The sequence below is a fragment of the Lynx canadensis genome, chromosome B4 (genome assembly GCF_007474595.2).
Source record: "Lynx canadensis isolate LIC74 chromosome B4, mLynCan4.pri.v2, whole genome shotgun sequence".
NCBI classification, from domain to species: Eukaryota; Metazoa; Chordata; class Mammalia; order Carnivora; family Felidae; genus Lynx; species Lynx canadensis.
This window is the reverse complement of record NC_044309.1, coordinates 17,256,257-17,278,115: the sequence shown is the minus strand read 5'-3', so window position 1 is coordinate 17,278,115 and position 21,859 is coordinate 17,256,257. Positions and strand designations below refer to the sequence as shown.

General features: G+C 40.4%; 1 protein-coding gene across 6 annotated transcripts in view; it reads left to right on the top strand.

Moving 5' to 3' along the window:
• The window catches only part of NSUN6 (NOP2/Sun RNA methyltransferase 6), a 73,580-nt gene that overhangs the window by 15,195 nt on the left and 36,526 nt on the right, over positions 1-21,859 (top strand). For all 6 annotated transcript variants that reach the window (XM_030320890.2, XM_030320888.2, XM_030320889.2 and 3 more), the window contains 4 exons: positions 2,418-2,527; positions 4,307-4,460; positions 12,833-12,914; positions 17,430-17,549. In XM_030320890.2, coding sequence (XP_030176750.1) covers positions 2,418-2,527; positions 4,307-4,460; positions 12,833-12,914; positions 17,430-17,549 — 466 coding nt within the window. The remainder of the gene's footprint in view (positions 1-2,417; positions 2,528-4,306; positions 4,461-12,832; positions 12,915-17,429; positions 17,550-21,859) is intronic.

Here is a 21,859-nt window from a genome sequence, read left to right as displayed (position 1 = left end):
CTACCCAAGTGGTCTTGAAACCTGCAGTCTGGGAAATTAACATAAAAATTTGATCCCAAGCCAGTTCATGAGGTGCTTGGCAAAAGCCAGGCAAAACCACTCTTGAGTGACACACATTCAGTGCTGGCCACACACATTTCTCATGGTTGAATGCTATATACTAAGATTCAAACCTCCATAAATGAGAACAGCATATACAGCAAATTGAAGGATCCTATTTCCCCCTGAACTTTAGCAGAGTAGAGCTCTCTGGTAGAAACTTAAAAAAATTTTTTTTAATGTTTATTTATATTATTGAGAGAAAGAGAGCGAGCATGAGCATGGGAGGGGCAGACACGGAATCTGAAGCAAGCTCCAGGCTCTGAGCTGTCAGCACAGAGCCCGACGCAGGGCTCAAACTCACAAACTGCGAGATCATGACCTGAGCCAAAGTTGGATGCTTAACCGACTGAGCCACCCAGACGCCCCTCTGGTAGCAACTTTAAAATCAGAGTTCTTAGGGGTGTCTGGGTGGCTCAGTTGGTTGGGCATCCGACTTCGGCTCAGGTCATGATCTCACTGTTCACAGGTTAAAGCCCCATGTGGGGCTCTGTGCTTACAGCTCAGAGCCTGGAGCCTGCTTCAGGGTTCTGTGTCTCCCTCTCTTTCTGCCCTTCCCCTGCTCACGCTGTCTCTCTCTCTCTCTCTCTCTCTCTCTCTCTCTCTCTCTCAAAAATAAATATTAAAAAAATAGATTTGAGGCTCCTGGGTGGCTGGTTATGCATCCAACTTTGGCTCAGGGCATGATCTCGCAGTCCGTGAGTTTGAACCCCGCATCAGGCTCTGTGTTGACAGCTGAGAGCCTGGAGCCTGCTTCAGATTCTGCATCTCCCTCTCTCTCTGCCCCTCCCCTGCTTGTGCTCTGTCTCTCTTTGTCTCTCAAATGAATGTTAAAAAAAAGAAAAAAAAAAGAATAGAAATAATGGGGGAAAGACAATATTCAGAAGTGTAATACTAAGAATTTTCCAGGATTTATGAAAGACATGTAAGAAGTACAATGAGTCTGAAGCCAAAAATAAAAATAATTCCATGTCTACTTCAGAATGAAACTGCAGAATGCCAAAGACATAAAGAAGATCTGAAAATAGTCGAGGGTGAAAAAGCCAAAAAGCTATTTCAGTAATTAAGTCAAGAGCTGATGTAGGTCCAGTGTTAGAGGATGGGTCCAGAAGACCTGTCGGAGAATTAGAGGTGGCATGATTTGGTAACGCAATATATGTCGAGTAAGGAGGTTTAGGAAAAAAGGGATTTAAAATAATGTTGAGACTTCCGGTTTGGTTATTGAGGCAGATGACACTCTGTTCAAGATTGGCAACAGAAGGATTGGAAGATTTGGGATGTGCTAAGGATGAAGGAGTGGATCAGAGAAAAGTAACATTGTTTAGGACTTGGTAAGCTTGAAGTGACTAGGGGACACCTACATACAGTTACCTGCAGGTGATGAGAAATACCAGTCCAGGGTCTAGAAAGCCCGAACATACGAGTACACAGGTCATTTTTGTAAGTGATTATTGAAGTACTGAGATTGCCAAGGGGTAGAATGCAAGGTGAGAAGCAATGCAGTATGTTTTGGAATGTGGGGAATAGACCTCTTCAAGACGTAGGTCGAAAATGAACAGTGAGAATGTAAGACAGGAGTGGAATAAAGCCGAGAAGCTTAGTGGATTTGACCATCGGGAGATTATCGAAGGAAGGTAGGACACACACAGTTATGCTGCAAGGAGTTTTGACAACACCTGTGAGATGTTGCCAACCAGGGTCGCTCATCAGAGACTCAGTGCTTACGATTTTTATTTGGGGCTGATCACCTAGGCACCCCCTGACTTTTGAAAAAGTCTTTTCTGTGTGTTAGAAGTGACCCCCAGGTGTTAGTTGTCTAAGGAGTGCGTGGGAAGTGAGAAATTGGAAAACACTCAAAAAAGTTGGACAGTAAAGGAAGACTAAAAGACATCTTTGTTTTAAAATACAAACGGTTTACCATGCAGCAGTATACCATTTTAGAAATGTTTTATTGTCTGTATAGGGTCTTTTTTAGTCTTTGAAGACAGGGACTTTATTTTTCTTCCCTCCTAATGCTGTTATGAAAACAGCAATGCTCATTAAATGAGTAAGCAGTTTTTGGTGCCACTTTATTGCCTTCCACCAGATGGACATCTTTCTATTTTTTCTTTTCTCAAGTGTGTCCCACCCCGCTCTCTAAACTACTTTCTCTGTATTCAGCTTTTTTTTTTTTTTAGCTTGCTTTTTCTTAGTTATCCATTAGTGGGATTATCTTAGGACAGTCAAGACTAAAGAGGTTTTAAGGGTTTAGATTGAGACATTAAAAAGTTTGGTTGGGGGTGTATTACTCTGTTAAATTGCTCATCTTACATCCCTAGGAGGAATATAAAAAAACAGCAGTGTGAAGCAGTTGTGGGAGCACAGTGTGGCAACGCAGTGTTAAGAGGAGCCCATGTCTACGTTCCCGGAATTGTGTCAGCTTCGAAATGTAAGTATAATGTTTAAGCGTCTCTGTAAAATACAAGATTCTTTAAAATCCGTGTACATGATCAAATGGAAACTTTATTTAACTATCACTCAGATGCATTTCAAGTTTATCGGATATTTTCCAAGTTTTACGTTGGGGATAGCCAGCGAGAGATTTATCTGATACGGTCTAACAAATTTGGCATCCATGTAAGGTCTGCCAGTTTTTTCCTTTCCTTATAAGGGTATGTGAGATGATCTTCAGAGGACCGTTACTGATTAATAGAGTGTAAGATGTCAGTGAGATTTTATTTTGTATTCTTAAGTCCATTGCCCTCAGACTTCTGTTGTCACTGTGTGGGTAACCTTCAGTACCTGGAATTTTAATATTGGAGTAAAAGTCAATATTCTTAATTTACTCACTCAGTTGATGACCTGTTATGTTATGCTTAGTAAGTTAGTCACTGTGGTTCAGTCCTAATTTATTGGGCTTGAAATCAAGAGACAGGGGTTTTGATCTCTTGGTAAGTTATTCAGTCTGTGGGCTTCAGTTATCTTGTCTGTGAAATAAATAACTTGACCTACATTAGTGTATGCTAAACTACTGCCCACTGGCCAAGTCTGGCCCATGTCTGCTTTTGCATGGCTCACAACTGAAAATGGTTTTTCCATTTTTAAAAGATTGTTTTAAAACGCAGAATATGCCAGTAGACTTGATGTGGCTCACAAAGCCTCAACTGCTTACCCGCCTTTACAGAAAAAGGTCACTGACCCCTGATCTGTGTGAACAGTTCTAGCTCTAGCTGATCTGCTACTCACTACTGTGGTCAAGTTAATGGGCTAGACAAATTTGTGGCAGGCTAGGTCTAAGAAGAAGTGGAATACAATTTCCCATTTTGAAAGTCATCAGGATGTGTTACTGAAATTAATGAAATGACTATAAAAATCAGACTTAACCATAGAAATAAATTCTGTACTCTGTAGTTTCAAGGTGTTGTGAGTATATACACATGTATATGTATGTGCGTGTATATGTACACACATGTATATATATATATGAATGAATGTTTGTGCTTATCATTTATATCCCTGCTGTAACTGCTATAATAGGAAACCTGCAAAGAAATATCAGGGTTGTGGGATTTAGAAAAATTTCTTTAAGGGATTTTAGTTTACTTTTTTGAGGAATCATTTAAAAAAAAAAGTCAAAACAGAGGGAGAGGAATGGGGATGTGGGGTGAGGGGAGGAGAAAGAGAGAGAGGGAGAGAGGGAGGGAGGGAGGGTCCCAAGTAGGCTCCGCTCTGTCGGCACATAGCCCAACGTGGGGCTAAAACTCATGAACCGTGAGATCATGACCTGAGACGAAATCAAGAGTCAGGCCCTCAACAGGTGCCCTGGGATCTTTTGAAAGGAACCTTAGAACTTTGAGGATTGAGCCAAAGATACCAAAATTTAAATGAAATTTTTTAGGGAATGTTAGGTTTGGAGAAAATAATTCAAGTAGGAGATACCTTCCTTTTCTGCTTAGCTAAATTCTTCCAATTTAGATAGAATGTTTTGAAGACTTTTGTTTTTTTGTTTTCCTAGAAAAAAGTGTTCAGTTAGATTTATTGTTACAGAACATTTAAAAGCAAAAAGCAGTATTTTCTGTAAGGGGTTATTTTGAGATAATGAGCCAGTTTAGACCTCTATACCCACTTGTGATGCCCTTTCATGTCCCTAGTCCAGCTTAAAGAATGTTCACTATTCTCCTACCAAAACAGAGTTTAATTAGTATCATCTGGTTTTCTTCTTTCTTAGTTATGAAAGCTGGAGATGTTATTTCTGTATACTCTGATATTAAAGGCAAATGTAAGAAAGGAGCCAAAGAATTTGATGGAACGAAAGTATTTCTTGGCAATGGGATTTCTGAGCTAAGCCGCAAAGAAATCTTCAATGGGCTACCTGAACTGAAGTATGTCGTCAAGTTTTGTTTGGGGGAAATGTACATCCTTTCTGGTGATTCAAGGAAAATAAAAACAATGTCAAAAATAGATCTAGTTGCATTATAAAATTTTGTTGGTATAAATTCAACTGGAAAATAATCGTTGAGGGCGTATTTCCATGGTTTTTGAAAAATTGCCTTTAGGTGAAAGAGTAGGTGCTTAGATTAAAGGGCCCTGAGTAATCACATAGTCACACTGTAGTTGTCAGTTTCAGTTTTCCTTGTGAATTTTATTGATTTTAAAATTGTTGCATCTTTGGGGAACAGTACTCATCTTGAAAAAGGATAAATTGTGACCTATCAGCTTTTTAAGCAATCTGACTTTGTGAAAGGAAAAGCTTATGATTTTAATAAAAATTAAAAAGCAAAAAATTTATATTAAAAGAAATTTTTACCAGAAAGCCACATGGTTACTTGTGGTCCAGGATTAGTGTTTGGATTTACTCAAACCAAATTAAGATACAGTTATTGTTAAATCATCTCAGGTTGCTCCTGGCTCTAAACACATCAAATCTGTGGGCAGTCCAGAGTCTGCTTTTGCTTCACGTTTCGACCCAAACTGTTTAAGGAGTTCTGTGGACAGCTCCATTACCCCACCGCTGACAGCTGAGGTAGAGGTACTGAAAGCTGTGCGTTTATCCGTGGAGAACTGGACCATGTCCCTGATTCCTGGAACAGTTTTCATGTTGCAGTGATTTGGGTTTATGATTGAAATTACTTCTTCAGAAGTAACAGATTATTGGATTAGCTAACTCTGGAAAGCAGGCACTTTCCAAATGGCCAAGAGCAAATATTTTATTCTTAGACGGCTTATGAATATGAAGATAAAGCATATGTATGTTGTGTTTTTCTTTGGGTCTGAAATAGGGAATCAATGCTTTGACTGCCTCCTTCAGTTCTGTTGTTAGTAGTACATGCCTCATACTCTGTGTGTGTGTGTGTGTGTGTGTGTGTGTGTGTGTGTGTGACTGGCTTCATTTTTTTTTTCCCTGAAGAATAATTGACATACAATATTGTATTTCAGGTATACAGCACAGTGATTCGGTATTTATATGCATTAGAAAATGGTCACCACAATAAGGTGTTACCATCTGTGGTCATGCAAAGTTGTAACAATATTATTGACTATCTTTCCTATGGCATACCTTACATCCCCATGTTTTATTGATAACTATTTTATTTTTAAATTTTCCTTCAGGTTTATTTATTTATTTTTGAGAGAGAGTGAGTGAGTACAAGCGAGGGAGGGGCAGAGAGAGAGAGATCAGGAGACACAGAACCCGAAGCAGGTTCCAGGCTCTGAGCTGTCAGCTCAGAGCCCGACATGGGGCTGGAACCCACAAACCGTGAGATAATGACCTGAGCCGAGGTCAGACCCTTAACCAACTGGGCTACCCAGGCACCACTTTTGATAACTTATTTAATCTTATTTGTAACTTATTTAACCCCCATAACTTAATCCTGGTAACTGATTTATAACTGGAAAATTAATCCTTTTCACCTATTTTATTCATTACTGTCACCCCCTTGCCTGTCGTACCCATCAGTTCTTTGTATCTATGATTCTGTTTCTATTTTGTTTCGTTTGTTCATTTGTTTTTTAGATCCCACAGTGAAATCATAACAGTATTTGTCTTTATCTGACTTACTTCACTTAGCATAGTACACTTGAGGGCCATCCATGTTGTCACGAACGGCAAGATTTCATTCTTTTTTGTGACTAATATTCCTGTGTGTATATGTATATATACCACATTTTCTTAATCCATTCATCTGTCAGTGGGCACTTTTCTTCTTGTGATTGATTTCTAGTTTCTCGCAACTGATTTCTAGTTTCGTACTGCTGTGTAGGAAGAGAAGCTTGATGTGATTTCAGTCTTGTTAAATGTTAAATTTATTGAGATTTGTTTTGTGGCCTAATGTGGTGTATCTAGGAAAATGTTACATGTACACTTGAGAAAAATGTGTAGTCTGCTGTTTGGGGATGGAATATCCTGTATGTATCAAGTCGATCTGGTTTGATGTGTTCTTAACAGCTGTTATTGGATTATTTTCTGTCTGGATGATCTATCCATTGATGTATGTGTGGTGTTAAAGTCCCCTATTATTACTGTTATTAATGATTCTCTTTATGATTATTTAATGCGCTTCTTTGTCTTGTTACAGCCTTTTTGTTTTAAAGTCTTTTTTGTTTCATATAAGTGTTGGCTACCCCAGCTTTCTTTTAGTTTTCATTTGCATGGAATATTTTTTTGTAGCCTTTTACTTTCAGTCTGTATTTGTCTTTGGGTCTGAAGTGAATCTTTGTAGTTAGCATATAGATGGGTCTTGTTTTTTAGCCATTCACTCATGCTATGTGTTTGAAAAAATTTTTTTTTAGTTTATTTATTTTGAGAGACAGTGCGAGTGGGGGAGGGGCACAGAGAGAGGGAGAGAGAGAATCTCAAGTAGCCTCCCCAGCACTGTCAGCGCAGAGCCCGACATGGGGCTAGAACTCATGAAACTGTGAGATCATGATCTGAGCTGAAACCAAGAGGATGCTTAACTGACTGAGCTACCCAGGCGCCCCCACTCATTGCTTAGATCATTTATATGGTACTTATTGCCATTTTGTTACTTGTTTTCTGATTGTATTTGTAATTCTTTGCTCTTCTCTTGGGACTTGATGATTTTAATATTATGCCTGGATTACTTCCTCTTTTTTGTGTATGTACCTATTCTAGATTTTCAGTTTGTGGTAACCATGAGATTCATACGTAATCTATGTATATAACAGTGTATTTTAAGTTGGTGATTGCTTAATTATGAACACATTCCAAAATCACTACATTCCCCACCCCCACCCAGCAGCATTTTATGTTAATGCCATCATATTTTACATCTTTTTATCCTATGTATTTTTTATCTAAATTATTATAGGTATAGGTGATTTTACACTCTTGTCTTTTAACCTTCAGACTAGTTTTATAAGTGGTTGATCCACTACCTTTACTATATATTTTCCTTTACCAATGAGATTTTTTTTTTCTTTCATATATCTTTATTTCTAATTATGGCCTTTTCCTTTTTGCTTAAAGAAGTCCCTTTAATATTATAAATTTAATTTAGTGGTGATGATCTCCTTTAGCTTTTGCTTCTCTGATAAACTCTTATCTCCCCATCGATTGTAAATGATACCCTTTCTGGGTAGAGTATTCTTGATTGTAAGCACTTTGAAAATATTGTGGCACTCACTACCTTCTGGCTTGCAAAATTTGTGCTGAGAAATTGATAGCGTGATGTGCAGGGTAGGGGGTGGGTTCCCTTATATGTAACTAATGCTTTTTTTTTTTTTCTTATTTTGTTGCTTTTAAGATTCTGTCTTTATGTTTTTAATTTTTGACATTTTTAATTATAATGTGTCTTGGTGGGGATATCTTTGGGTTCATCTTTTTTTGGATTCTTTGTTTTTCCTAGACCTGGATGTCTGTTTCCTTTGCCAAATTAGGGACACTTACATCTACTATTTCTCACATAAGTTTTCTGCCCCTTTCGCTCTCTCTTCCTCTAGAGACCCCAAGAAGGGGAATGTTAGTGCACTGATGTTGGCTTACAGGTCTCTTAAACTATCCTTAAAACTTGTAATTATTTTTTCATTTTTTTGTTCAGTTTGGGTAACTTTTACTACCCTGTTTTCCAGATCACTGCTCTGTTCTTCTATATCAGTAATCTGCTGTTTATTCCCTATAGTGTATTTTTATTTCTGTTATTCCTCACCTCTAATTGGAACTTTCTTATATTTTACTTTTGTTGAAATTCTCTCTGTGTTTATCCATTTTTCTTCTGAGTTTGATGAGCAGTTTGATGGCCATTACTTTGGACTTTCTCTTGGGTAGATTGTTTATCTCCGTTTAGTTTTTTTTTCTTTTGTTTTATTTTTTTGTTTGGAACATATTCTTTGTCTCCCCGTTATGCCTAACTCTATGTTTATTTCCATGTATTCCATAGTTCATCTACATCTCCTGGTCGTAAAGGAGTGGCCTTATGTAAGAAATGACCTGTAGGGCCCAGAAGTGCGATTCCCTCGCGCCGACCACCAGACGCAGGTGCTTCAGGGGTGTTCCCTGGGTGGGCTATATGTGTCCTCCTCTTGCAGCAGCCCCTCAGTAGCTCCAGGTGCATTCTTCCCTCCCTTGCCTGGTTAGCTGGAGGCCCATCCCTGATGGCTGCAGGTGTGCTGGTGGGTGGACTTATCACCCTGTAGACTGCAAGGCCCTGCTGAGGGCTGGGGTCGTATGGGGTTCTCAGTGGGATGCACACCGTGGCTTCAGCGGTCTAGAGGGAAGTTTCAAAATGGTGCCTTTCATCCCAGCATCAGCAGGGCTGCCCCCAGTGTCTTACCCCCCAGGGCGAGTCCCCTCCATCCCCTTCAGCAGTTGTTCCAAGATTAGTAAGTAGGTCTACTTCTATGGTGCATGTGCTTTTTGATCTGGCTCTGATCTTTTTTGTTCTTTTTGATGTGGTTTTTTAATCTGATCTGAAACCATTTGTACTGGTTTCTGGGTTGAGTCTGTGTGGAAGGCTTTTTTGAGTGGGTTTTCCTTTCCCTGTGGTTCTGTAATTTTCCTGGACCTACTCCCTGTTGGTTTTTAAAGCCAGCTGTTTTGGAAGCTCATCTCTCCATGCAGGATCCAAGGGTTGGGTTGCCTGATGTGGAGCTTCGATCTCTCCTCAGGGAGATAAGATTCCTTTGAGGTCCCTTCTGACCATGGAATGTTGTTCCTGGGGTGTGGCTTTTTCCTTATCAGGAATGTATCTCTGCCATTTCTACCCATCTTGGTGCTGTCTCTTGTTGTGGGGGCTCTGTTCATCCAATCTCTAAGTCCCCTTCAGAATGAATTATGCCATATGTAGCTGCACATTTGTTGTGTCTGTGGGGGGAGGTGAGCTCAGGATTTTTTATTCTGCCATCTCGAACCTTCTTCCACTCTTATATTATTCAGAACTACTACACTGACAGACTTTTCTGAGTGATGTTTTTTGCTGGGAGTAGCAGGCAGCCATCTTTCAGAAAACTCTTTTGTAAACTCAACTTTTAAACTCCGCATCCAGTTACGCTGTTAGGATTTCTTTCTCTGCCTATGTGAGGAAAAGCATGCTTCCATAACCAAGGAACACTGTGCATACACCATGTTTCTTGTGGAATTTTAGAACTACGTCAACTAGTAGCACTTTGTTATTCGGTTGGTAAGTTTGCACCCTTTGGCTTCTTGAATTGTAGCAGAGTTGAGTCTTAGACTTCATAGAGATAGATTAATTTACTAACAGCCTGTTTTTCCTATGAGATCTGGTGCGTTGCATTATTATATGGAGACACACCTAACAAAAAAAGTTGTATTTTAAGTTAAATACTGTATGGATGAACGTACTTGTGCTGGTGGTCAGAAGGAGATACCCAAATTGCAGAACTTGAAACACTAGGTGGGAACTGGATTAGAAAGGCAGGCCTATAAATGTCAATGTTTTGAGTATTTTTCAGAGGACTAGTGTCCTGGGAGTCACAAATTCATTTAAATTACAAAAGAGGGAGCAGGTGGGTCGTGGCATTCAAGGTGTTCCATAATGGATTCGGACTCTTGGCAGGGGTTGAGGTGTTAATCAAGGTCAGTATACTAGTTATACCAACAAATGACTGACTTTTGAATGTGAGGCTGTGACTTTTCAGAAGGTTCCTTTGTATTTTTTCTTGTCAGGGACAGCAACTGTGCAGGAAGTGGCTAGATTTGATCCCAGCTGGAGCAAGGACCAAGGACTGAACTGATTAACTAACTCTCATTAAAAGGAGAGATGCAGACACATCGAGGGAGGATAAAAGGGATGGGAAGGGGGAGAAAGGAGTTCATATTTACTGTATGACAAAGGATGTTAGAACTGAGTGGACATCATAGTCATCTCACTGCGATGGCAGTCCATGAATAGCTACAGCAATTATTTCACTTCAAAGGGCAGTATAAACTTATCCTTCTGAGGCATAATAATAATTTGGTCTTTGGGTTCCTGGCACACAACTCCCCAAGTCCTTGGAATCTCCGTAGCGATGAGTGTCTTCTGTATGGTAATGAGAAGACTGGTAGCTGGGGGTCCCTAGGTAGCATCTAGATGGCACTAGCGAGAGGAACCAACCACGTGGTTAGAAGGTTGGAACTTTTAGCTCTACCCCTGGACATCCAGGGTGGGGAGAGGGCCTGGAGATTCACTTAATATCCAGCAGTCGGTGATTTAATCAATCGTGTCTGTGTAATGAAACCCCCATAAAAAATCCTAGATGGTGGGCTTCAGAGAGCTTCCAGGTTGGTAAACCCATGGAGGTGCTGGGGGGAGGGAGGGGGTGGTGGTGATGCATGCGCCTCTCCCATACCTTCTGCGCATCCCTTTGATTTGGCCAATACTAACTTGAATCCTCCATGGTAAACTAGTAATACTAAGTGCTTTTTTGAGTTCTGTGAGTTCTAGCGAATATTCAAACCGGGGAGGGCACTGTGGAAACCCCCAAATTTATAGCCAATTGATCGGAAGTCCAGGCGGCACCTTGGGATGTGCAGCTGGCATCTGGAGTGAGACCAGTCTTGTTGGATTGAACCTTTGAGCCTATGCAGTCTCCCGATAATCCCAGGCAGTTAGAGTCAGAACTGAACTGAATTGCAGGACCCCCGGGTGGTTTGAGAGAAAACCTTGCACATTTGGTGGCAGGAGCGTTGTGAGTAAAATTAGCCCAACTACCTATGTCAGGCAGGGTGCAGATCATTGGAATGGATGCTTCTGCCCCAGGATTGGTTCAGAAGCTGTGAGTTTGTTCTCGATGTCCATACTTAGATTTATACGTGTACTCCTGCACCTGGGTTCAATCCTGTTCTCATCCTTGCCTTTATTATTAGATTGCGCTTTTTCTGTGCCCCTTAAATCCCTGGAACGTGGTGTTGATTGGCTTTTTTTCTTCCTCTTTGTGGTGTGGCCTGATACGCCAGGCCATGTTTGGCATTCTCTAACTATTTGTGTACTTCCTCTTGCCTTTGATAGTCTCTGACAGCCTCTGTCAGATTGCGATGTTTGTCCTGATGAATCACCATCCACCATGTTCTCCTGGGCCCTTGCACTTCCTGCTCTGATCATTTCCCCTGCCCCTTATAAAATGGGACAGAGCTCATTGTAAGGATTGTGTCAGTACTGGGCAATTACTCTCTAAAGAGTTGAGAGGAGAGTTGTGTGGCATGTTTGTTGTTTCTTAGCATCGGCATGACTCTTAAGTGTGTGTATATATATATATATATATTTTTTTTAATTTTTTTAATGTATATTATTTATTTGAGAGAGAGAGAGAGACAGAGTATGAGCAGGGGAGGGGCAGGGAGAGAGGGAGACACAGAATCTGAAGCAGGCTCCAGGCTCTGAGCTGTCAGCACAGAGCCCGATGCGGGGCTCGAACTCCCAAACTGTGCGATCATGACCTGAGCTGAAGTTGGAGGCCTAACCGACTGAGCCACCCAGGCGCCCCAAGTATATTTTTGTTTTTCATACAAGTACCTAGCATAGTGCCTTCCAAACTGAAGGATTCAGAAACTGTTGATTGCTGTTAACAGTGATCATGGATCTGTTACCAGAAAGATTAGAATAAATCAATAAATAAAGACTCAGATGTCAAAGAAAGACAAATGCCATATGATTTCACTCATGTGGAATTTAAGAAACAAAACAAGCAAACAAAGGGAAAGAGACAAACCAAAAACCAGGCTCCTGGTTAGATAGAGCACAAGCTGATGGTTATGAGAGGGGAGGTGGAGGTCGGTGGGGGGGGGGGGGGGGATGAGTGAAATAAAGGGGATTAAGAGCACATTTATTCTCATGAACACTGAATAATGTATAGAATTGTTGGATCACTATATTGTATACCTGAAACTAATACAGCACTGTATACTGGAATTAAAAGGTAAAATAACAATACAACTATTGTATGTTAATGTAAATAACATTTTTAATTAAATAACTGTGTGTTGTTGTTTTTTTTAAAGATTCAAGCCATTCTTTGCCTTTTTCAGTTTGTTCAAATCTCTGAAAAACTCCTTTGTGCCTAAATGAAAATTTTATGTAACTTTATCCTTTTTAGTTTTCCTGATGGCCTTCTACTGCAGGGAATGAGTCATAGACAATTCACAGGAATATCCTAAGGATTGTGGTGTTGAGTTAAAGAGGTTTTAAAAAGGCAGAACATCCTGTATTTATTGGGCTGCTTGGGTATGTTCCCAGAAGTGGAGTTTGTATAGACTATGGACTTTATACAGACTAATGTCAGATTTTCTGCTTTTCAGAGGTATAGGCATAAGAATGACAGAACCGATATACCTCAGCCCCTCATTTGACAATGTACTGCCCAACTACTTATTTTTACAGGTAAGTATTTGTGAAAGCAAAATATTTATTAACATTGAAACATAACTTCAGTGAGTTATTTCAAATACAGTGTTTTTTTTTCTGTTACCATATTTTTTGTGGTTTATTTTTCTGATCTACCTTTTGTTAATGAGCAGTAAGAAAAAACTTTGTACGTACTCTCTTTTTCTCAATTGATTTTTTTTCCTAATGTTCATTTTTGCTAGAGAGCATAGGTGGGGGAGGGACAGAGAGAAGGGGGGACGGATAGAGGATCTGAAGCAGGTCCTATGCCGACAGTAGCGAGCTGATGCTGGGCTGGAACTCATGGACCATGAAATCGTGACCGGAGCCGAAGTCGGGTGCTCAACCAATGAGCCACCCAGGTGCGCCTCAACTGAATTTTAAACTTTTTTTTAACCCTCTGTTGCCCAAAGGCGCTTTAACAGCTCATTATAATCATTATTTTCCATCTCAAAATATTAATGTCTAAATAATGCATGCGTTGATATACGTATAAGTGTATTTGTAACTTTGAGATGCAGATGGTTTACTACTAACACATTTTTGTCAGGTGGTTATCAATTGCTGTGATATGACAGTTTATTTTGCCGTGTCCAGTTTATTGCATACTTTTGCAGACGGTAACTCTTTTGATTTGTTACAGTTCATTGGTTAGGTGGTATTATTGTTACTACTCCCAATATGTAATGAAGATACTGAGTATCAGATCTGTTAGGTTTCTTGGACAAGGTCATATACAGTTCATAATTAGTAATGTCTGAACCCTGACCTAAATGCACATGCCATTTGCTTTCTGCTCTGCCCAGTGTTTAATCAAAAGACATAAACCCAAAGGTTATTTCTAATGGGAACAAACAGGAAAACAGATTTATGTGTATTATCTGATTCTACAATAGTGATGCTGTAACACATAGGATATATAACTTAGTGTATAGTTACACGCTATTATTCAAATTCTTCTTTGGTAATCTGTGCCAGCCCCCCGCCCCCTGCCTTTGCTTTAAAATTTGGAGTTGCGCTAGGTGCTTGGAATATATTACCACAAGCATTAACTGGCTTACAACTTAAGACAGCTGATACTGAACACATTATTGAATGATGTTCAATAACCATTTAACTTGTGACACAAGGTAGTTCGTAGGATGACTGGCTGAAGAAATTTACACCTTGAAGAAATCATATTTCATAAGCATAAGACTTTGGCAACTGGTAGCCTTTGTCTACCTACTTGGTGAGGTTAGTTTATAGAATGGGTGGAATTATAGAGCTGCTGAAAAATTCCTGGGGAAATTTGTGGGGTTCTCTTTCGCTTTCTCTTTCCCGCTTTTGGATACCTCTTGGCCTTGGCATTATCCCCAAATCTATATTATTTGTTACTTCTAACAGCTAATGCAAAAGCTTTGCATTGGAGACTTTGTTTTGCTGGGATATGTGTATGTGTAAGGGGCTATTGATAACTGATTATTTTTCATTTTAGCACTCGAAGTTGTATACTAGAATATACTTTTCAGAGTTAATTGGAGTGTTGTATACAATCATTAAAACTACAACTGTGTAATACCATTTGGCTTTTCACAGTCAAAAGGGAACTTTTGAATTGCTTAAACACAGCCCACAGAATCTCAAAATAATCTTAGATGTCCTTCACATTTGAAATAATTGTCAGTTAAAAGTTTAGCAGTTAAATACTGACAAGAACTGCTTTCAGCTATATTCTAGTAACATTTTAGTTTAACTGGAGTAAAACATAGTGCCTGAAACTTAATTTTCTCATTGCCTCGTTCCTTGTAAATAACTAATTTAAGAGCCAGATGAGGTTGGACAACCTAAGGAGCTTTTAAATAAATACTACTGCCTGGGCACTAGCACCAGAATTGGTTTTAGTTGGTCTGACTGGGGTGGGGCCTGGGTCAGGACGATTAAAAGCTCTCCCATGCAATTCTCATGTGCAGTTAAGGTTGAGAATCACTATAGCATAGCAATGGGGTGCATGTGGCTGCACGTTAGAGTCACTTGGGGCAGTGTTGAAAACACTGATGCCTAGGCCCTATTGCCAGAAATTCTGGTTTCACTATTCTAGATCAGGACTAAACCTTTTTGAAAAACTCACTAGGTGATTCTCTTGTGTAGCTAGGATTGGGATATACTGTAGAGAAAGGTAGTAGACTAAATTATTTTAAGAAAAGTTTGTCATTATTTAAATATTTAATGAAGCCTTTTCATTTGGACTGTTTGATAATTTCAATTTATTGCATGGCCAGAAGGTTCTTAATGTATTATTTATGTTTGATTGCAGATTTCTGTCATTTTTGACCAATACATTAATGTTATTAGGAGACAAGTATAACCAGTTGTCTTCAGATAAGGAATCACCAAATCTCTAGTAGCCACATACATGTTTTAGTGTTTTCATATTGGAGTTCAATTTTTAAATATTTTTGGAATAAATTAGACCATTGAAGAGAAAATCTGTAACAGGTTAAGCGGTTTTTAATGTGGAGGGACTGCTCTTCAGATGCCTGAATGATTTGCATTGATTTGAATGCTTCCTGTTTCCATAGGGGGAGTACTTGCTCATTTGTGTCTGCTTTCTCTCCTTGATTTTCTGTTTTCAAGTGGTAATCTTTGATTCACTTGAGAGCATTGTAACCTTCTCCCAGTTCTTGAGAACATACTAATGGATACAATTCCCGTGTGAGAACGAATGGACACCTTTAAACTTTAAATAGCTCTGTGCTTGCCAAGTAATTTAAAAACTGCATTACTTTAAAGAAAATGCATTACTTTGTAATATTCTAGCTTTTAAACAATATTTATTAAAATATTTTGAGAGGGAGAGAGCATGTGTGCATGAGTGGGGGAGGGGCAGAGAGAGAGGAGAGAGAATTCCAAGCAGGAGAGAGAATTCCAAGCAGGCTCCGTGCTGTCGGCGCAGAGCCCAATGCAGGGCTTGAACTTGTGAACCATGAGCTCATGACCTGAGCTGAAATCAAGAATCAGATGCTTCACCGACTGAGCCATCGAGGTGCCCCAGTATTTGTATTTTATTTGAGGCAAACTGTTATCCTAGAGTAGCAGTCCTTATGTGATCAATACTAATGATCAGGTAAGGTATAACTTACTGCAGTATAATTTACTACTGCGGTATCTGAGTTGTCCAGCCTCATAATACATTTCTGGGTGCCAATCAGAAACAATAAGATTTTTTTTACATTTTACTTTTCTCCTACAGAAATGTGGTCATTGTGGGGAGATAGGAACCCAAATGTCTTTGACTGGCATTAGCATAAAACTAGAATTCTTAAGTGGGCATTAGATGGTGAAGCACCTGAAGTTGCAAATTTTTATACATTTCCTTAGAAAAAAACCTAGAGCTTTCTTACATTTCTAAAAGGGCTTTGACCTTCAAAATGTTGAGAATTGTTGGGGCACCTGGGTGGTTCAGTCAGTTAAGTATCTGACTTTGGCTCAGGTCATGATGCTCACGGTTCATGAGTTCGAGCCCCACATCAGGCTCTGTGCTCAGAGCACAGAGCCTGCTTGGGATTCTCTCTCACCCTCTCTCTCTGCCCCTCCCCTGCTCTCTTTCTCTCTCAAAATAAATAAACTTAAAAAAATATTGAATTGTTGAGAAAAAAACATGATTTGCTAAATTGATTAGGGAAATGCATCTGTGCATGTGTGAAGGTCCTATGAGATCATAGGATAATCTAGGAAATTGTGAATTTCCTGACACTAGTATTTTTACAGAAACCATATTTTGGTGGAGGTTGCTGTACTGGACTGCCTCCAAAGATGTGTTTATGTTCTGTGATTCTTAATTTTAAAATGATTTAGAATCATTAGGGGCATCTGGGTGGCTCGGTTGGTTAAGCATCCCCACTCTTGTTCTCAGCTTAGGTCTTGATCTCAAGGTTGTGAGTTCAAGCCCTGCACTGGGCTATATGCTGGGCTCTACGCTGGCTATGGAGGCTACTTTAAAAAATGGGGCGCCTGGGTGGCTCAGTCGGTTGGGCGTCCGACTTCAGCTCAGGTCACGATCTCGCGGTCCGTGAGTTCGAGCCCCGCATCGGGCTCCGGGCTGATGGCTCAGAGCCTGGAGCCTGCTTCCGATTCTGTGTCTCCCTCTCTCTCTGCCCCTCCCCCGTTCATGCTCTGTCTCTCTCTGTCTCAAAAATAAATAAACGTTAAAAAAAAAATTTAAAAAAAAATTAAAAAAAAAAAAAAAGGATTTAGAGGGGCACCTGGGTGGCTCAGTCGGTTGGTTAAGTGTCTGACTTCAGCTCCGGTCATGATCTCAGGGTTTGTGAGTTCCAGCCCTGCGCTGGGCTCTGTGCTGACAGCTCAAAGCCTGGATCCTGCTTCGGATCCTGTGTCTCCCCTGTCTCTGCCCCTCCTCCCATGCTCATCCTCTGTCTCTCAATAATAAATGAATGTTAAAAAATTAAAATAATAAAATAATTAAAAAAAATTTAGAGTCATTGGTAATTGATTTTTTGTTTTCCCTTATAGAACTTGCCATCTGCCGTCGTAACTCATGTTCTGGATCCTCAACCTGGAGAGAAGATTCTAGATTTGTGTGCAGCACCCGGAGGCAAAACTACACACATTGCAGCATTAATGCGTGATCAGGTAAGACTGTCTTCACAGCAAACACTACTCTCAACATATTACGTATTTCAGTGTTGAAAGTAGCACTACATATAACTTAGGAAACATGCAGACATTTATAATCTGAATTATTTTAGATTCATCCAAAGTGAAGACTCTTCACTGACGGGATTCATCACATGTTGAGTGTAGTATATAATTATCATTTGTAAACACCATTTGAAGATCTTCTTAAATCCCAAATTTGCTAGTACATTTGTAAAGTAGAAGTCTTCTTCATAAATATACATTTAAATGAAACATTGAAGAGATTTTTTATGTTCTTAACTATAAGACTTGATACTTTTTAAACTATTCAATTTTGCCACTAAGAGTTAATTTGACTGCACATTACTGCAGTATCGAATTATACATCCACCCATACATATGTACTTATATGATACACGTCAAACACATCTTGAGACTTATAAAAGCTGTATGATCTGTCTTAATTACAAAGCTTGGTTTATTGTCACAAGATAGAGTAAGTCGTGGATAACTTTATCTCACATTTTACCGCCTCTACCTCCGTGTGTATGTATTTGACAGTATGTTTTCTTTCATTGTGGGTTAGTCTTACCTGTTTAGTACTCAGTGTGACCTTGTAACCATTCTATACTGCAATTGCAGTACTTCAGCTCAAGAGGATACGGCTGGCTGATGCCATCTTTCTTCTTATTTCAAATTCCATACAATTAAGTGGTTCCTAAAATACTGAGACATGCTAGTGTCTTCACTTACTTTGATCTGAAGTCAGATTTTAATTGATTGTTCGGTTGATTAAACAGATACTTAATTAGTACTTCCATGTGCCAGGGACTGGGCGTGTAGCAATAAACCACAGTGACCAAAATCACCTTCTTCATGTAGCTTGCATTCTAGTTGCGAGGAGACAGATACTAAACTAAATGAATACAGGGTCTGGCATATGTGATTGCGATAAGGGCTACGGTGAAAAGTGAAGGAAGGTGAGGGGAATTGGGGTTTGAAGGACGGTGGGGAGGGAGATCCACACTGGGAAGGCGGCTTCTGAGGAAAGACTTGGAGGTGCTGAGCAATGTGGAGGTCTGTGGAACGCGTGTCTTAGTGAGAGGAAACAGCAAGTGCAAGTGTGCCGAGGCTGGAGGGCACCAGACTTGTTTGAGGAGCCTCTGCAGTTTGCTGAGGAGGACGGGTAGAGAAAGAGCAGTCGGAGAGGGAGGGCTCAGGGGAGGACGTTTGGGTAGAGCAGCTTGCAGGGTGTGTCAGGACTTCACCTGCACTCGAGTGATGGGAAGTCGTTGGAGGTTTTGAAGAGAGAGTGGCATAAGCCTTACTATTTCAAGTATCGTTTTGGCCACTGCATTGAAGAGAAGCTGTAAGAGGGCAAGGGTGACCAGTTAGGAGACCGTAATTCAGGGAAGCGTCATGGAGGCGGAAAGTTCTGGAGTGGTTTTTAAGGTGAGGTTGTAAGGAGCTGCAGACGCACTGGAAGTGGGCTGTGGACATGAGAAAGTAATGGAGGGTGACTCCTCCAGATTTGGGCCTGAGGAAATGGAGAGAGCGAGCTAGGTGGGGGTGACTGGGAGGAGCAAGTTCTGCAGGGAAAAGTCAGCATTGAGTTTTGGAGATAATAAAGTGAAGTGTCTGTCAGACATCCAGAGGATGACGTTGAGCAGGCAATTGGGTATTTGAGCCGGGAGTTGAGGAGAGAGGCCTGGACTGGAAATAAAACTTTGGATTGGAAATGTAAACATATACGGAATAGAGATTTGGACCTCATCAGCATATAGATAATGCGTAAAGGCATAAAACTAGCGTGGGTGGCAGTAGAGAGTAGAAGAGGCCAGAAGACTGAGCTGCCTGGGTACCATGTGCCAACATTCAGAAGCTGGGAGAAGGAGAAGGAGTGGCCAGCTATGTCAGAGGGAAACCAGAGGAGTGTGCTACCCTGGAAACTAGGTGAAGGAAGGCACTGAAAGGTAATGGAGAGATCAACTGTGTCACATGTTGTTGCCGGGCCCGTAAAAGGAGGACTAAGACGTACCAGTGGACTTAGCACCACGTAGGTGATGGGTGAGCCTCTCATGAGCAGTTTTGGTGAGTGGAAATGCTTGCTTGGATTGAGAATGAGAAGAATCTGAAAAAGTGAATCAAAACAGCTCCTTTGGTCGTGGTGAGGGTAGTTATTTGTACAAGAATGCAGTGAAGGGGCGTCTGGGTGGCTCCGTCGGTTGGGCGTCCGACTTCGGCTCAGGTCATGATCTCGCACTTTGTGAGTTCGAGCCCCTCATCGGGCTCTGTGCTGACCTCTTGCTCAGCTGGAGCCTGCTTCGGATTGTGTGTCTCCCTATCTCTCTGTCCTCCCCTGTTCATGCTCTGTCTCTCTCTCTCTCTCTCTCTCTCTCTCTCTTAAAAATAAACATTAAAAAAAAAAAATGCAGTGAAATGGGGCAGTAGTGGGAGGTGAACTCAGGGAATACTTTTTTTAGGATGAGAGAAATGATAATGTTTATATGCTAATGAGAGATGCATTAAAAGGGGAAACATGTAACACCAGAGAAAGCAGGGAAAATTCCTGGACAGTATCTTTGAGGAGGTGACATGGGCTAGGATTTGATGCACAAGTGGCTTTAGTTGGTAGCCTGTGACAGTTTATCCCATGGAAATAAGAAGGGAGGCTGAGTACATAGGTGCAGCTGTTGGTGGGCTGGTCAGTGTGGGAGGACCTGGATGGTCTCTTCTGATCATTTCGCTTTTCTCAGTGAAATAGGAAGCAAGGTCATCAGATGAAAATGGGGATGGGGAAGGAGGCGGTAAGAGCTAGGAGGTTGGAAATACCAGTCCAGGAAGTGGAAGTGAGGACGGGTGTCAACACGCCGTAGGAATCCAGTTAGCACTGTGGGGTCCCTGAAGACATGAATTTGAGGCAGGATTAGTTGGGATAATGATGGGCTTTTTTTTTTTTTTTAAGCTTCCTGGGGGTAGACAGGAGGTTGGTGAAGAATGGAGCTTAATCACAGCAGCATTTTTGCCATGCTTACATCTAAGACACAAAAGCATGTGTAGAAGAGAGTGATTTGATGTCACGTGGAATCTAAGCTGGGTGAGGAGCACAGCCAGGACAGTAAAAGACTGAGGCAGTGTGGATCCATTCTTGATTTTCTGAATTAGCTCACATTTCTTCAGTGGGAGGATTTCTTAGGCACCTAGAAAACTCAACAATTTTTGTCACAGTACTAATTTATAAATAAAAACTTACCTACCTGAGGTGTGAGACTTTCTGGCATAGAAATACACGTCCGTAAGGCTTACCAAAGCCCTTCTGCTCTAGCTGATTTACTTCATAGAAGTAATATTTGCCCACTCCCCAAAGTGCCAGGTGTTGGACTTTGCCAGGTGATCTTTTTTGATCTGTATTTGATGGTTTTTAGGATACTTAAGCGATTTACAAGCAATCTTGCACAGAAAATAATAGGAACATTTACTGTGTCAAGGTGAAATTGTAACTTTTCCCTTTCATTAGTGCAAATCATTTTATCCAAAGACTTCTGATGAAAATTCACATTGCTTGCATATTAGTATATAATACTGTCGTAACTTCTGAAACATTCACTGTGTCACAGAGGGATAAAACATGTATAAATTTATATATATATATATTTTTTTAATTTTTTTTAACGTTTATTTATTTTTGAGACAGAGAAAGACAGAGCATGAACAGGGGAGGGGCAGAGAGAGAGGGAGACACAGAATCTGAAACAGGCTCCAGGCTCTGAGCGGTCAGCACAGAGCCCGACACGGGGCTCGAACTCACGGACCGTGAGATCATGACCTGAGCCGAAGTCGGACGCTTAACCGACTGAGCCACCCAGGCGCCCCTAAATTTATATTTTTAATAATTACACTGAAAGGTTAAAATCTGTCTCTGCACTGTATGTGTGTATCTACAAACACTATATATAGGCACTGTATATATACATACTGCGTGTGTATATGTATGCCTTCTGTACACAGGTACCCTACACACACAGACACACTTGTGGTAACACTAGTATAACCTCAGTGAGTGGCCTTAAGGTAAGTAAGGAAGAAAAGGATACTTGTTTAAATTTTGTGGAATTAATACTCTGGGTTCATTAGAGGAGATATACTTGCCTGTTTACTTATATTCTTGTTTATCCAAAAAGAATTTAAAGTGGTAACAGTAAAAACTTTAAGGAAAAATGCATTAAATATCACCAGAGTGTAAAATGCAGAACAAGATTCATTTTATGGGGTTGTGGTGTGTAAATGCAGATCCTTTTTTAGAT